Raw genomic sequence first — 16063 nt, forward strand, 5'->3', positions numbered from 1 at the left:
AAAGCACTTGTCAGCAGCACTTCATCCAGGCCCTCACAGCCTGATAGAGCTCATGATGAGGTTTTTCTCCTCCCTCCCTCTGCTTTTCCAAGCTGTGTCCCAGTGAACTGGGAGCAGATTTACCCTGTGGGGTGCTGGTGTGCAGGGGAGCAGCTGAAGGGTCAGGGTGTCAGCATGAGGGTTCCAGAAAGCTACAGTTTTGCTGAGAAATTGCAGTTACAATTTTTGTTGAAATGTGCAGTGCACAAATGATCAGCAGTGGTTCCCAGGTGATGGAGGAATTGGGGTGTGAGCACCCTGCCCACCACCCCTGGCCCATTGGGATTCTCTGGGCTGAGCAGAGGAATTTCTGGTTCTGTGAGCAGCACACAAGAATATTGTAAAATGTTTATTAGTTTATTATTATTATTTATTAGTTTAGATCATGCAGCTCAGATCAACAAAACCCCTGTGCTGAGATGAGTGGTGTTCACACACCTGCTGGTGACACTCCCTTTGTTCTGCAGAGAGGGCTCCAGTGCATGGGTGGCTAACTAAGCCAATTAATTAAGCCCCTCAATTAAGGGGGGAGAGCAGGAAAGGGGCTGTGACATACCAGGAATGGAGCATCATTTTCCCCAGAGCTGGGAAGCTGAAGGTGTAGCATTTACAGCAGGGAAAAGAGAGGAATGCAGATTACTGCTGACCACACTGTGCAAAATAAGACAAACGAAGTATTTTAGCTAGAATCATGTAAAAAAATTTATTTATTTTTTTTTTTAACCAATTGCCTTTTCAGTTCTGAAAACATTTTAAAGCAAGCAACAGACAGTAGCAGAAATAGCAGAAAATGTAGACATGATGCTTGGCCTGCTCAGCTTTCCAGCTGCCCCATAGACAACACCTTGTGTCAAACAGGATATGTGGCTGAAAAAAAACTGGTATTTTATGAAAAACTTCTTCTCTCCCTCAAGAGCAGGATTTTAGAGCTCTAACAAAGCAGAGCTCAGCTCCTTGGGCAGGCAAATTTGCAGCTGAGAGAAGAGCAAGGCAGAGTCAGCAGCTTGGGATGACCTCAGGACACTCATTGTCCCTGCAGATTGTGCATCCTGACCTCTGCTCAAGAGTTTGTGGCTGCTTCAGCTGTTCCTGTGAGGAAACTGAGGTTGCAGAGGAAATAAACACTGCAAATTCATGTCAAGAGCGTGGCTGTAAAAGTCAAGAACTGAATGCATTTAGTTAATGTGGTAATTAGATACTTAAAAAAAAGTAGTTCAGTAGAGAAATAAAAGTTTGGTGCAGGTAAGTGGAGAAGGCCGTTCAGAACTGCTTGTTACAACACAAAATAAACCAAAAGAACCCCATCTCTCAGATTTTGACTTGGCTTTCTCACACAGCTGTCCCTGCCAAGCACACAATATTCAGTTTCTCTCCTTGAAGCTCACAGTTATCAGTACCCCACAGGTCACTGTGACTCTGTCCTTTTCAGTGGCAAAGAGCACTTGTGTCAGAGCTGCATTTCAATTGGGCTAAAAAGGGGAAATTAGAAGCAAAAATTCCTGCTAAAACAAACTCATGGATCATCAGCTAAAGTACAAAAGTTCATTAATTTTTTATTTTTTTTTTCCTGCACCCAACTTGTGTGTTGTTTCCTTGCAGGAGTCACCTAAAATCACAGGAATATTTCCAGTGCAGGCAAAGCATTTGCAGGAGGCTGCAGGACAGGGGGCACAGCTGCTAATTACAGTCAGGGGGTGCTTAATGATGCAGCTGGGCTGCACCCCTGAAAATAAAAATTCAGGAAGCATAAAAGGGTGAGGATGGGGGCAGATGGAGCTGTGGCTTTGTGCACACGTCAGTGTCAGAGCTGCTGCCTGAATTCTGTAGGGAAGAGCAGCAGGGACACCTCTGGCAGGTGGGAATTTCCTCCTGGCTCTGTCCCCCTGGATCTGCTGCTCCTGGGACACAGTGCACCTCAGAGCTCCAGCAGGGAGCCCACACCTCAGCTCATGGAACAACGTTCCTGGTCTCAGCTTGGGATGGTCCTGAGGGAGAAAAGGACTGAGCAGCATTTAGGGCACAAATCTGTGGGTGCTGATCCTGGATCAGAGGAGGCTGAGGGCAGAGCTTCTGGATGGATCTGCTCCCAAGGAACAAGGAATGGGACAAGAGGAACTTTTGGCACAACTCAAGTGGTGCCAGGGGAGGTTTAGGTTGGAGCTGGGGAAGAATTTCTCCCTGGAAAGGGTTGTCAGGGCCTGGCCCAGGCTGCCCAGGGCAGGGCTGGAGTCCCCATCATCCCTGGAGGGGTTTCAGAGAAACCCCTGGGGATGTGATAGAGTTGGTAGGGACTGGATGTGGTTGGACTTGAGGACCCTGAAGGTCTTTTCCAAACAATTCTGTGATTCAGCTGCCTCACAGCTCCTTTTTTTGAAGTAGTTTATACAACTGAGCTGACCCTCCAGCCCTGAGTTTTCACAGCTTTTCAGTGCTTTTTGGTCCTGACAAACATTACCAAGAAGCCTGAATTTACAGATGTTTTTTTCGCAGCCAGGTTTTGACTTCCTCCAGATTTCTGTCCATCCACTGTAAATTGTGCTCAATGGTCTCCAGAGCTTGCTGGACACAGCGAAGCCCTGCACCCTTCTCCTCCAGAGAGCTGAAGAATTCCCTGACCTGTTGGAAAACAAAGGTGGCAGAAGAGTTGATGAAGAGGCAGAGATGTCTCTCAGGTGCACACCACACCAGCAGCTGATCTGTGAACATGACCTTGGCTCTTCCACCCCTTGTCCCTCCCACCCCTTTATCAAGAACAGTTTTTTAAAAAGCATTTCATAGTGCCTGGATCCCACGAGCCAAGGAGGATTACATTGCAAATTATTCTGTAAAAAGCCATTAAGACTGATTCTTGAGGCACACGGGAACCCTGGAGGCTGTTTCTAAATTCCCAAATTCTGCTGGAAGTGTTTTCCTCATTTTTTTTTTTTCCAAAGAGGCAGTCCTGATCAAAAGGCTCATTGTGGAAACTTAACCTCAGGCTGGAGCTGGCAGACAGGTGCTTAAACAAAAGATGCAGAGTCTGTACTTCCTGTATAAATGTATACATATTGTGTAATTTAGCTTGACAAGCACAACACAAGATGCAAAGACACAAAATGCAAGGAAGGTACAGGGCATGAGGAAGGGAGTTGCTGGGTTTGAGAACAAAGCTTGAAATAAAGAGATGCTCCCTGTGTTCCTTCACATTAAGTAGAGCTGCATTACTTAGGGATGTGTTAAAAAAAAACACAACACAAAACTTTAAACTGGCAACAGAAGCAGCATCTTCTGAAAAGAAGATTGACTTGGTCAATGTGCACTTTTAATGGCAATAGAGAGCATGGAAAAAGAAGACAAAATCGTATACAACATCCAGGAGCCTGGAGAAATCTGTATTTCCTGATGTATTCCTTACTGCCCTTCAGCATTTTTCTTCTGTTCCCTCAATGCCTCAATGAAAACTTTTTTCTTTCTGCTTCTTCTTCCTCACTACTTTCCAGAGTGGGTAGAAAATCCTAGGACAGGCTGCTGAGCCATGAAAGCTTTGGCAAACTCACAGCCTGCCTCCAGGCTCACTGCTTAGACAAGGAAGATCCTCCTTGTCTTTGTGCTCTTCCCTAGTGATCCCACTCATCCCTGACTTCATCCTCTGCAGGGAAAACTCAGGATATTGCCCTGATGCCTCAGGACTGGTTGTGCTTTCACCACATTAATATTTAATCCCAATTCTCATTTCAGTTGTAAGCTATTTTTTCACAGGCAGGATCTGAGTGCCTCACCTCTGCGAGCTGTGACCTGGTGGAGTAGCACCTGGTCACCCCAGTGACAATGTTTGCAATGGAACTGGAACCAAGTCCAAACCTGGCAAAAAAAAAAACAAAAAACAAACAACAAAGAATGACCTATGCTCAGAAAACATGTTTTTGTAAACAGTAAGAGTTTTAAAGTACACTCGGATAGAGAGAGCAGCAAATCATCTTATATTCCTTACTTTTCTATAAGTTTGTCCCAGTTTTCTTTTAAGAAGGTCCAAGCTAGGTGATGTCCAGAGGGGTTGTTGGCAACAAGTACAATAATGTGTGGAAGATCCTGAGCTCTTATGATACCATCACCACCCAGACCTTGATCCATCAGCCTGAGAATGAGAGACATGGAAGTTGCTGACACCAGTAGGTAAAGCTGAAAATTACTCTTCCCCTTTGCATTTGGTACCAGTGGGAGTTGACATTTCTAGAGGAGCTGGCAGAGCATTGCTGCTGGGTTACTGCCAGCTTTTCATGGCGTGCTCCTCAGCCCCATTCCTCCTGGTGCCACAATTACAGGTACTTGGTGACCCTGGTGTTCTCAGCAGTAAGGATAAAACACAGGCTACATTCCACTTGCACTCAGAATTCCCAAACAGATGAGAGCCTCCCCCTCCCTCCCTAAGAGAGGTTTGTTCTACACTGCCAGTGGAAAGTTCAGGCCCTAAGTGCTGCTCACAACTCAGGTGTCCAAACAGCACCTGAGCAAAGAGTAATTAGCAACTGAGTGATCAGCTGGAGTACAAAAATTCATTAATGAGAAACACAGCCAGAGCTGTGTCCAGACATCAGGAACTGTGTGCACAGGAGGCAAAGGTTTGAAGGGAAGAGCTGAAAACCTCAGTGGTGCTCAAGGAAACCTCCAGCTTTTAAGAGAGATGCAGAATGTACCCAGTGAGTACAGATGTGTCTGCCAGCCAAGGATCAGGTATCTCAGCACCTCTTGGGTTCTGTTTTGTCCCCATTTGCTACTGCAAATTCTGCAGCACAAGAGAACTCAGACATGAGGAGGTGCAGCCACTGCATGACCTCTGTAAAGCATTTTACACATCATGGAACTCAAATTCCATGAAAGAAGACTCTGAATAATTGTATTTCTTGTTTTCAGTGTTCAAGAGCTGTCCCACAAGGTGATCCCCACTCACCACTGCAGCTTGTCCTGACTTCTGCTGAGGCTGAGGGCCAGCTCCATCTTCTCCTTCTCTGCACTGAAGGTGTGGAGCTGGTACTTGCTGAGGAGGAAATCCCAGCCCTCAGGTGTCTGTGCTCCTACAGCATACACAGCTGTCTTCACATCTGCTGGCACCCTACAACACAGACAGCACCAGCTCACTGTCCCCCTCATGTTTAGGGGGGTGTGTAGAAACACAACCACATCACTGCCACAGCAGACAATCCACCATAAAATGTTGCTCCTGGGCATTAGAAAGTGATCCCTCTGCCTGGGAAACAGTTAAATATCTCAGTATTGTTCCTGCCTTTGAAATGACTTCTACAAAGTCTAGACTCATCATTTCTTTTTTTTTTTCTTTTTCTTTTTTTTCCCCCTCTTTTTTGTTTTCCTCTTCTTTATCTCTGTAAATTCCTCTCAGAGCTATGCCTGGTCACAACCCAGGATGGTCTTCTGCCTGCCCAGAACAAGAATCTCTCAGAAACATTTTGGAGGGTTGTTTTAGTGAGATCTTACATTGTGACAAGGAACAAAACCAGAGTGAAGCTCAGGAACAGATGTTACTTGTTTTTTTTCAACTGGCACAAGACAGCTTTCAGACACATAAGTGAGGGGATATGTGTTATTTTACCTTTTCAGAACATTTGTAACAACCCAGGCTGTGGACTACCACAGGATGTATGAGCACCCAACTCAAGCTAAAGCCCCAAGGTTCAGACCTGAGGAGTTTCAGGGCACAGAGAGGAACGATGTTTCAGCTCTTTACAGAAATTATTAAGACAGAAGGAGCATCAGCAGAAGCAGCTAACAGCTGTAGGACAGACCTGAAGGTCCCATTGGATTTCTGCCACTCTGTGAAGAATCCTCTGGCCCTGTCCAGGCAGGGTTGGTACCTGTGCACACAGGCAAAGAGCAGCAGAGAGTCCCTGAGCAGCCGCTCTGACGCTGAGCCCTCGTCACTCCACGGCTGCTCGTCCACCAGCCCCTTGAACAGGCTGATCAAATACTCCTGGAACAGAGAGCTGCTTTGAACTGCACTGCACAGGGGTGCAAGGCAGGGCTAGGGAGTTCTAGGTACTTAAAAATGTCACCTGTAGCTCTTTTTCCACACCGTCCACCTCCCTCCTCTCCATCAGCCTGTATATGGGAACCAGCTCGCTCATCCCTTGGAGCACAGGCACCATTTCCCTCTCGTGTTTCAGATACAAAGTCAAATCAAAAGCTTTGGAAACTGGCAACTTTTTTATTCTGAAGGAAGTGGAAAAGAGGGGGTAAAGTTATCATTAAACTAAGGATATTAATGATACAAATATCATAAGAGGCTTAATTCAAAGCAAATCCCAAGCCAAAGAATTTTCCCAGGAATCTCTGCAAAGAGTAAAGATACTTCCAAACCCCTTTTAACTTCACTCTTGGAAGTGAAATGGGACTGAACAGCTACACAAGCTATGAAACCCCTAGCAGTCTGTGATTCTGTGAAACCCAACACTCAGTCTTGGAAGCAGGAAATGGACTGCAGGAGCATGGTTCAGGAAGACTGACATTGCCCTCCATCTCTCAGCCCCAGGCACTGTGTCCCTCCCTCCTGCTCCCCCTGCACTACCAGCTTTGCTCTGCAAACCACAGAGATGCCCAAGGATCCAGCAGCCAAGGCTGTTCCTTCAGCAACACCTTTCCAGATCAACATGGAGATATTTGGCCTGCAGTGAACCTCCAAGCAACAATCCCAGCTGCTTCTTCACTGTCCTCTCTTTCTGGCAGGTCACACCTCACTGATTTCTTCCCAGAGGAAGCACAGAAAGTAGAACAAGTCTTTTATCACTCTCCTTGATCACTTTTTCACTGCAAAACTTCTTTTCTGCTGCCTTTCCAGGTCAGCACCCTGCACAGACCCTCCCATGTCCTTGTTCATCTGCCTCCTCTGCATGTTCCAGCCACCCATCACAGAATGGACTCTGCTGGGCCCAGTTTCCATCTCTCATTGTCCCTTCTTTTCCTCTCCAACTTCTGAACATGCTGAGCAGTCTGAGCCCTCCTCTATCACACTGAGACCTTTCTTCTGCTGCCCACTGAGACCCTGAGCAGCCCTGCTGCCATCTGGTGCAAAGTCATCACCCCAACCCATCACTTCAGTGTCACCCTTCACTGCCTTGATCAAACATGACATTTTTCACTAATTAGGCTTGGATAAATCCACTGCAGCAGAGAGAAACACTGAGTTTATGTTGCTGTAAGCAAGAGAAGAACATCCTCCTGGTCTGCTCAACTGACCTCAGGAAAACTATGCACATGACCAGCTCTTCCCCCCTCAGCAGTTTGTATTTTTTTCCAGAGCTGGCCTTACCTCACAAGCTGGAATATGTTGTTAATGAGGCTTGCTCTGTCATTGCTGCTAATTACTGTGTGGTTCCTCCTCAGAAGGTTGATCAGGCGGTCCCACCCATCATCTTCATAGTGCATGAGGTAATACCCACTCATGTCCACATTGAATTTAATCCAGTTCACCATTCCAGGAAGGATCATGACATCTGGAAACAAAAGGGTAGCTCCTTTTTTGATGCTAACACATACTAGTGCTACACCAAATAATACTTTTACTCTCATTCCAGTGGTTTAAAGAGCACAGTTTCTGAATATATTAAGGGATTGTTACAACAATATTATTGAGCTGTCTGCTTCTCAGGTAGTAGTTCCAGTTCCCTATTTTGAAAAAAACCAAAAACCTGCAAAATGAGAAGGCTGGCAAAACAAACTCTGAGCAAGTTAATCACCTATTAGTCAAAGAAATTACCTGCTTTAGTTGTCATCAGAAATCTCTGAACAGTGCCAGATTTGCTGGTGATGTAGGTCAGTGGGATGTGCCACAAATTCCTGTTGTAAAACAAAAGTGCTTGGTTTGGTGAAAGAACATGAATGGAAGAAGAGGCAGCAGTACAGATGAGGGGGCATCCTGCTGGAAAGCAGCTCCATGGAGAAAAACCTTGGATTCCCAGTGGACAGTAAATTCTCCATGGGACAGCAATGTGTCCTGGTGGCCAAGAGGCCAGTGGGATCCTGGGGGGCACCAGGAAAAGTGTGTCCAGCAGATCCAGGGGGGTTCTCCTAGATCCCCTCTCACACCTGGAATTCTGGCTCCAGTTTGGGGCTCCCCAGTTCCAGAGAGACTGGGATCTACTGGAGAGAGTCCCATGGAGAGCTGGGAGGGTGCTGAAGGGATCTGAGCATCTCTGCTGTAAAAAAAAGAGTGAGAGCCCTGGGGATTCAGCCTGGAGAAGAGAAGGCTGAGAGGGGATCTCTGAATGTCCATCAAGAGCTGAGGGGTGGGGGGCAAGAGGAAGGGGACAATCTCTGTTCAGGGGTGCCCAGGAACAGGACAAGGGATCAGGGGTTGAAGCCATTGGAAATTCCACCTCAAGATGAGGATGAACTCCTTGGCTGTGAGGCTGAGGGAGCCCTGGCCCAGGCTGCCCATGGAGGTTGTGGAGTCTCCTTCTCTGGAGCCTTTCCAACCCTCCTGGATGTGTTCTGTGGGACTGCCCTGGGGGATCCTGCTGGGACAGGGGGTTGGAATCCATCATCTCCAGAGCTCCCTTCCCACCCCTGGCACCATCCTGTGATCCCTGAGATGCAGAGGGAGGACTCTCAGCCACACAGACTGGGGAGCATTCCATAAGAAGCTTTGTTTGGGGTGCCCCATTCTGCTTACCCTGTGGGTGCAGGAGCATCTGCTCCCCTCCTGTAGTGCTCCTGCTGCAGGTGGATGTTCTTCCCCCTCACTGTCACTGTCACCAGGGGAAATCCTCTTTGCAGTGTCCACGTGTCCATCATTGCCCTCACATCAAGAGCCTCTCCTTGAGTCCAGTGCTGGTTGTCAGCAGGAGTTAAAAAAAAGAGAGGAGGGAAGAGGGATGTGAGAGGGCACAGACAGGAGTCCACCACTCCTAAACACAGATGGGTGAAAAAGCTGATGCTTACTGCATTTGAAGATGACTCTTGGCTGCTTCTGCAGAAACCATCACTTTGCAGTTCAGTTTTCTCAGTGGGGCAAATCTGAAAGGGGAGAAAGAAAAAAACTGGGCATCTCTCTTTGCTGCCATTATTGCAAGGACTGGTCACAGTCTGGTAGCACATTAGGGATGCACACTGCTCATGAGAAGTTGTGAAATTTGAAGAAAAAAAAAAGATAATAAGGAATACTTGCATTTGTCATGCTGTTCCACAGATCTTCATTTTTGGTATTCTGATAGCTGTATTTCTGCAGGTATTGCACAAGCCCAGCTTTAAACACATCAGCAGTCAGGTAGTCCCTCAGCATGTTTAATACACAAGATCCCTGGGAATAAAAAAAAAAAAAAAAAAAAAAAAGTGACAAAGTGTTTACAAAACTACTCCCTAGCTGGCAAAATGCTTGTTTCAGAAAAATAAATTTGACTGATCTTCATAAGAGTTCACTTTTGCATGTTTCCCTGATTAAAAAAATAACTGGGTTATATATAGAGATATATAGATACATTGAAACAATACTTTGATCTTCCATGACCATTATTCTTAAAATATATCACTGATTGAGTAGCTTATGTTAGTATTCCTTTAAATTACTATACAAGCCAGCACCAGACAATGCTCCAGTGAAAAATGTTCCTTGGGTTAAGAACAAAAAAATGTTTTAAAGCCTAAATTGATATAGAACACATAGAAGGAGTAAATATTTCCCCTTTGGAAATGGAAAAGGACACTGCCCCTTGAGTCCACCCAGGTGTTTTGGACAGGGAATTATTCAATAATTCACAAATCCATTAACATGTGTCAGGGACATCTTCTATTTTGGGGTGAAATCAGTCACACACAGCACAGGCAGTACCTCTGGAGCCAGTAGCACTTATGTATTTTACCTTCTCATAAGAAACATCATCAAACATTTCTAAAATCTGAGCTGGATCTTCCACAGGAGTAGATATGGGATGTGATGAATTTAAGGAATCCACTACCATGGCATCAAAACACCTCCTTAAGAAATGGTCTTCCTAATAGAAGGCAAACCCAAATATTATTGCTAAATTCAGAAATCACAACAATCCCTATCTGTTCACTTTCCAGCCCATTCCACATGACTTTTACATCACACAAAGTAAGAAAAACATAGCTTTTTATTCCAGAGAATAAAATTCCCCCCAAAACACTGATTCAGACAGCCAACTGAGTTCTAGTGTTCTAAATTAACCTAATTAGTTGATCTGGTTGAAGATGTCCCTGCCCATGACAGGGGCTTGGACTGGATGACCCCTAAAGGTTCCATCCAATCCAAACTAGTCTGTGATTCTATGGTTCCAAATATTTGAGCTAGTGAGGCTTAAAAATAAATGCAAAAAGACACCTGCACCTTCCAAGAGTTTGATGAGAGAGTGGTCAGTAGCCATAAAGCAAATTAAAAAAAAAAAAATTTGAAAAAATCAAATTTCTCTTGTAACATTCCACTCCGGTGCTATGGCAAAAATCTGCCTAGATACATTGTTCATCTCATTTTTCTAGAAAATTTCATGTTTTGGACTTCTGTTAAGCTAACTGGAGAGTTTTAGTGTTTCTGAGTCTGATCCTAATTGAGGAAATAAGATGAAACAATTTATTTCCATTTTTAGAAGTCTAAATGTCTCTTTAGAAAAGACTACACTTTCACAACAATAATTAACTTCCATCATCAGTTCCTGAAAACACTTCCAGTTAAATCAGCATTCCTACCCTCCAGAATCAACATCAGATAATCCTCTCAGATAGAATTTTGAAAGCAATTCACAGCACAAATCCACTTGATCTTTATCCTGACTTATTAATGGATTTAGTAACAGAATAAAAATGCAGTAACTGCTGCTTACAACTCTCAGCTCTGGGTGGGTAACGTTGACTGACACAAACTCCATGAACATTGCAAACCCTTCATTTAACCACAGATCATTCCACCACTCCATGGTAACCAGGTTGCCAAACCACTGGGGGAAAACAGAAAAAAAAAATAATTAAAAGCTTCTGAAATTAAATACACAGTTTATCACAAAAGCTGCTACAGACCTGCATGAAACTGCATTTATAGTATGCCACCGAGCTCTGAGGAACTTTTTTTTTTTCTGTGAAAATCCACTGTTTTTCTCATTATAAGGGTAAAATGCTGAACCACTGGCTCCCAAGAATGGCCCAAGAATCCACGTTTGGCAAGAGGGCCACAGATGACACCATAAACCTTTCCAAAAGTTCTGTTCCTGCCTTGGTGGCCTGCAGTGAATCTCAAGGGCCAGCCCTGGTGCCTCAGAGCTGCTGAGCACATCCCTGCTCCAGCCCCCTGCCAGGAACCCTGCAGCAGCAACAGGATTCTCAGATGAGCTCCCTGGAGCTGAAGGAGCTGCTTTCAGCTGGCAGCTCCAAGATCCTCTGACCCAAACCCCTCTGCAGGCCCATTCAGACCTCACCTGATGAGCCAGCTCATGGGCTATTATCTTTGTGATCCAAAGTTTAGAAGATGCTGAGGACTTTTCAGGGTCATACAGCAACGCTGACTCCCGGTATGTGGTCAGTCCCCAGTTCTCCATAGCACCAGACTGAAAATCAGGAATAGCTGCTAAATCTAGAAAAATAAAAATCACAACACATTAAAGCAGTATTAGTAACATTTCACTCAACAAAGAACTCACTCACCTGCTCATCCCAGTCCCACACGTACCACACACACTTCTGAGGTCTCTTTAAAATGGAATTGCAAAAACATTCTTGAAAAAGAAGTTCTACACAGAAGACAAAAATTTTCAATCTGTCCTGAAATTCTGCTAATTATCCAGTTCAACAGCCTGTCAGCCCACCTTGTCCCTGTCCTGGCACTCTGAAGTGCTGAGTGAGTGCCATTTCACCCTGTGCTCAGCCCTGTCCTGATGCACTCAGTGTGTGGCTGGCTGAACACTTGCCTTGTTTAGGGAGAGGGTATGGAATGCTGAAGTAGTCCTCATAGAATTCCAGCAGTCTGACAGCAGCATCCAGGGCATAGTCAGCCTGGTGGATCCTGTCTGGCACTGTGTACACAGAAACCTGCAGCAGAGGGGTGGGCAGCACCTCAGTACCACCATCACCAAGAGCTCTCAGCAGTTCTTCATCAGCACCTTGGATGGGCACAAAAAGGGACAACAGAGCACACACCCAGCACTCCCACACCAGAGTTACCACAACATGTGCAGGAACACGTTGCCAGAAATAGGAAAGAAGTTTTAAAATTTACCCACCAGAACTGCTGTGTCCCTACAAAGACCTCTTCCACCTCCACTCCTACCATGTGAGCTGTGCAACTGATGATATTTGGTGCTAACCCCCTATGAAAAGTGTATTTCATTTGCCTTTAGTGATGTATTCTTACAGGAAACAAACTCTGTTACCAGTGTGTGTAATTATATGGAAAACCTGCTACTGAAAACTTGTCAAAGTAATAAAGCTCAGAATGCAAAGTAATCATCCAATTAAAACCCAATTTCTTTCTCACCTTTCATCCCTATAAAACACTGAGATCCATAAACCCAGTGATGTAAGTGAAATGTAAACCACTATGGCTTCATACAGACTGAGTTACCTTAACTCCACGACGGGTCATTTTGCTGATGGACTTAAAATCTGAAATTATAAAGGCCACAAGGTATGTACTCATCTTGACAGTGGTATCAAAATGGTCCTCAACAAGGCAGGGAGTTATATTCACAGACTTCACCTAAAAAAAACAAGCACAGCTCATCACCCAGCAGCACCACCTGTGAGCACCTTGGCATCTGCCTCCTCAGCTGAAAGGTACTACACTTGAAAGAGAGCACAAAGCATTTTAAATATGTCACATTACATTGTGAAGATACTAAATTCAGCTTCAAGGGTACCCTGGAAAGAAGTCACCCCCATACCCACTCCCCCCTGCGAGGAGAACAAACCCTCTGTATCTATAGGGGCAGAGATACTTAATTCTGCAGTGGTAAAGCTAGGAAAATGAAAATATTGTTCACTGCTTCAGTTGTTCTGAATTAATCTCACCCAACTTCATCTGACTGGAAGCTGCACAGCTATCAGCAGCTGTTGTTACACACAAGAGAAACCACCCCCTCCATCTCATGCCTCTGTTAGCACAGATAACTAGTTGAGACTAAAACAAGTCTCCTGCAGCCAGTGTAGAGCCTTAGCTAACTAGTTTAGACCTGGAATGTGTTTAGGAACCTGGCACCCAGTAATTATTAATGGTTTTAAACATTTGCCTACAAAAGAATTTATTTTTTTCCTATCAACTTTCAAAATGTTTCATTTTTGAAAGGAGGGGAGGGTTTCCCTAATTTCCCTCATTTATAAGGGGTAGTTTCTTTGCAAACAAACAACTAAGAGTGCCAAAGAAATTAGGAAGAATTTCTTGCACCTGAAGTGTAAAAACAAATACAGAAAACACAGCTAACCCTATATATGTATTTATTTATAATCACAATGTGTATATGTATTTATATATATGTAGATTATATGTGTATATGTGTATGTTATATATTTATGTGTATTTATAATAATTTATAATTTTTATAATTTATGTGTGTGTAATTTATAACCACAATATTTATAACTATTACATCTACACTTTCACTTTGAGGTGGTTGGGTTTTTTTGGAAGTCCAGAGTATTTTTTACTGAGAAGGTCCTGCTTATATGACAATGAAGTTAGTGCACATAAGTAGTGTGTTTGTTAACCTGTATTTCATTAGATCTTGAAATCTAAGATCACTATGGAAAGCGTTTTGTGAGTAAAATCAACACGACAGAGGTGATTGTGCTGATCACTCTGCCACTTCTGCTGAGGAGCAGGAACCCCCTCAGTGCATGATTTCCTTCATGCCACTTTAATTTTGTCTCAGGGCTGGCAGCAGTAGCACCACAGACTCACACAACTCATGTTCCTATCACCATTCCCACCCACAGCAGCTGCCTGGACACCCTGTCCTCCTTCCACTGTCACGTTTTTGGCTTCAAAGACCCTCAGTGTTAAACGTTGGGAGTCTCCACCTACAACTGGCATGTTGGAGAGTGCAAGGTGCTTGTTGTCCCTCCTGATTTTAATGGAAAACCTGGCTTTGAAGGCTGGCTCGTCGAAGCAGGGGAAAGCCATGCGGGCGGCCGTGGGCTCAAACTGTGTGGCTGCCAGCACCCTGCAGGGAGGAGGAACAGGGTCACACACCTTCTGAACCCTCTGTGCTCACCCCCTCATGTGTACAAACAGAGTAATCTCATAGAATCACAGAATGGTTTGGATTGGAAGGGACTTTAAAGGTCATTTAGTTCAAACCCCCCTGCTATCATGGTCAGGGACCCCTCCCCCAGCCCAGGGGGCTCCAAGCCCCATCCAAGGTGTCCATGAAAGCTTCCAGGGATGAGGCAACCATAATTAATGCTCCTTGACTTAATCAGCAAGGAATCATGGAAGGGTTTGGGTTGGAGGGGACCTCAAAGCTCCTCCAGTCCCACCTGGACAATCCAGGGACCCCTCCCCCAGCCCAGGGGGCTCCAAGCCCCATCCAACCTTCAACACTGCCAGGGATGGGGCAGCCACAGCTTCTGGGGGCACCCAGGGGCTCAGCACCCTCACAACAAAGGATTTCTTCCTAATATCTAACCTCAATCTCCCCTCTTCCATCTTGAGACCATTCCCCCTTGTCCTGTTGATTTCACATTTAGAAAACAACTATGGGTACTCCCGAAAACTTGTTAGGGTTACCTGAGTTCCCCTTCCCGGGTCCTGTAGGTGCTTTTGTAAAAACCACGGAAGGTGTGGGAGAGGTTGGCGTGGTACTGGATGCTGAGGGTGTAGTTGTGCCCAGCCCGCAGTGGCTGGGTGGTGAGGAGTGCTACCTGCTCGAAGGACTGGTGTTCCACCACCCGTGCCTCCTCTTCTGGGTGTCCCCTGCCACTCAGGACGGTGGCCCTGGTGATGCTGAGCCGTTTGCTGTGCAGGATGACGGCGCAGGTCTGCTGGGTCACCATCACCTCGATGGCAGCCTTCCCCGTGAAGGTCAGGGTGGTGAGGTTGGGGTGGATGAGGAGCTGGTAACGCAGCGGGATGACACGCGTGGGCAGCCGGATGGACCCCCAGGGGAACCCCGCGTCCCCGCCGAGCGCCGAAACCAAGCTCAGCAGTCCCAGGATGGTTGGAAACGGACGGACCGGGACCCGCGGTGCCATTTCCCAGCGCCCGAGGAGGACGGGAAGAAACTGCAGGAATTATCTCCGCCGGGAACAGCTCCTCCGGAGCGGCAGCACCGCACCTGAGCAGCCCAGAAACCCCGCACCCCGCTCCCGGCTCCCTGTTCCCGGCTCCCCGCTCCCCGCTCCCGGCTCCCGGCTCCCGGCTCCCGGCTCCCGGCTCCCGGAGCGGACCGAAAGCGAAACCGAAAGTGAGGGGGGGTGGGCGTCCCCTATTGGGAAGCTGCGGTACGGTCACTACAAACTTCGCAGTGCTCCCGGGATCGGGAAGAGCTCCTCCGCCTCTGGAGAGAGAAACTGACCTGTTGAGAAGAGTTAAAAAAGTATTTTGGGGAAAAAAAAAAAAAAAAAAAAAAAAAAAGATCGCGGGAAAGAGAACAAAAGGCACAGGGGGAATAAAAACAGAGCTGACCTACCGGTGAAACGATAAGAATTCGATAAAACCACCTCCCGAGCAGGCAACAGCCCGACCTTGAGACAAAAGCCTGCAAGAAAGATGAAAGCAGTGGGAGGGAAGGGAGGGCTGCCCAGGACAGCTTGGTGATAGCCTTGAGCAGGACGGGGGAAGCACTGTCTGATGGGACTGGATTGTTAGCATCTCACCAGAAAATTCCTACAAGGATACTGAGCCACCCAGCCCCTAGGCTAGAGGGAGTGTGAATAAAACACCCCCCACCCTTTCATAGAATCCTAGAATTGGCTGGGTTGGAAGGGACCTCAGAGCTCATCAAGTCCAACCCTTGATCCACTCCCACTGCAGTTCCCAGCCCATGGCACTGAGTGCCACATCCAGGCTCTTTGGAAATATCTCCAGGGATGGAGAATC

The 16063-nt window shown here is 46.1% G+C and overlaps 1 protein-coding gene across 1 annotated transcript; it reads right to left on the bottom strand.

Annotated features, from left to right (window-relative positions):
- Positions 1-716: 716 nt before the first annotated feature.
- On the bottom strand, positions 717-15523 carry ERAP1 (endoplasmic reticulum aminopeptidase 1). Its single transcript, XM_071729850.1, has 18 exons — positions 14753-15523; positions 14048-14186; positions 12593-12727; positions 11940-12060; positions 11451-11605; positions 10863-10976; positions 9885-10016; positions 9194-9325; positions 8968-9042; positions 8699-8856; positions 7784-7863; positions 7337-7520; positions 6084-6240; positions 5817-6001; positions 4967-5128; positions 4010-4153; positions 3798-3879; positions 717-2655 (listed from the first exon to the last, which is right to left on the bottom strand). Exons 1-18 carry the CDS (start codon positions 15214-15216, stop codon positions 2509-2511), a joined length of 2766 nt encoding a protein of 921 aa, XP_071585951.1. The 5' UTR covers positions 15217-15523; the 3' UTR covers positions 717-2508.
- Between the last annotated feature and the right edge of the window lie 540 nt (positions 15524-16063).

Source organism: Heliangelus exortis, chromosome Z (genome assembly GCF_036169615.1).
Source record: "Heliangelus exortis chromosome Z, bHelExo1.hap1, whole genome shotgun sequence".
Lineage (NCBI taxonomy): Eukaryota > Metazoa > Chordata > Aves > Apodiformes > Trochilidae > Heliangelus > Heliangelus exortis.

Bases quoted from the DNA above. Each gene is read 5' to 3' on its own strand.
- ERAP1 (XM_071729850.1), bottom strand. From the start codon at position 15,216: ATGGCACCGCGGGTCCCGGTCCGTCCGTTTCCAACCATCCTGGGACTG. The intron at 8,857-8,967 runs GTAAGCATCAGC...GCTGACAACCAG, and splicing joins AAGAGTCATCTTCAAATGCA to CACTGGACTCAAGGAGAGGC. The intron at 6,241-7,336 runs GTAAGGCCAGCT...CACTTCCTTCAG, and splicing joins AACATATTCCAGCTTGTGAG to AATAAAAAAGTTGCCAGTTT.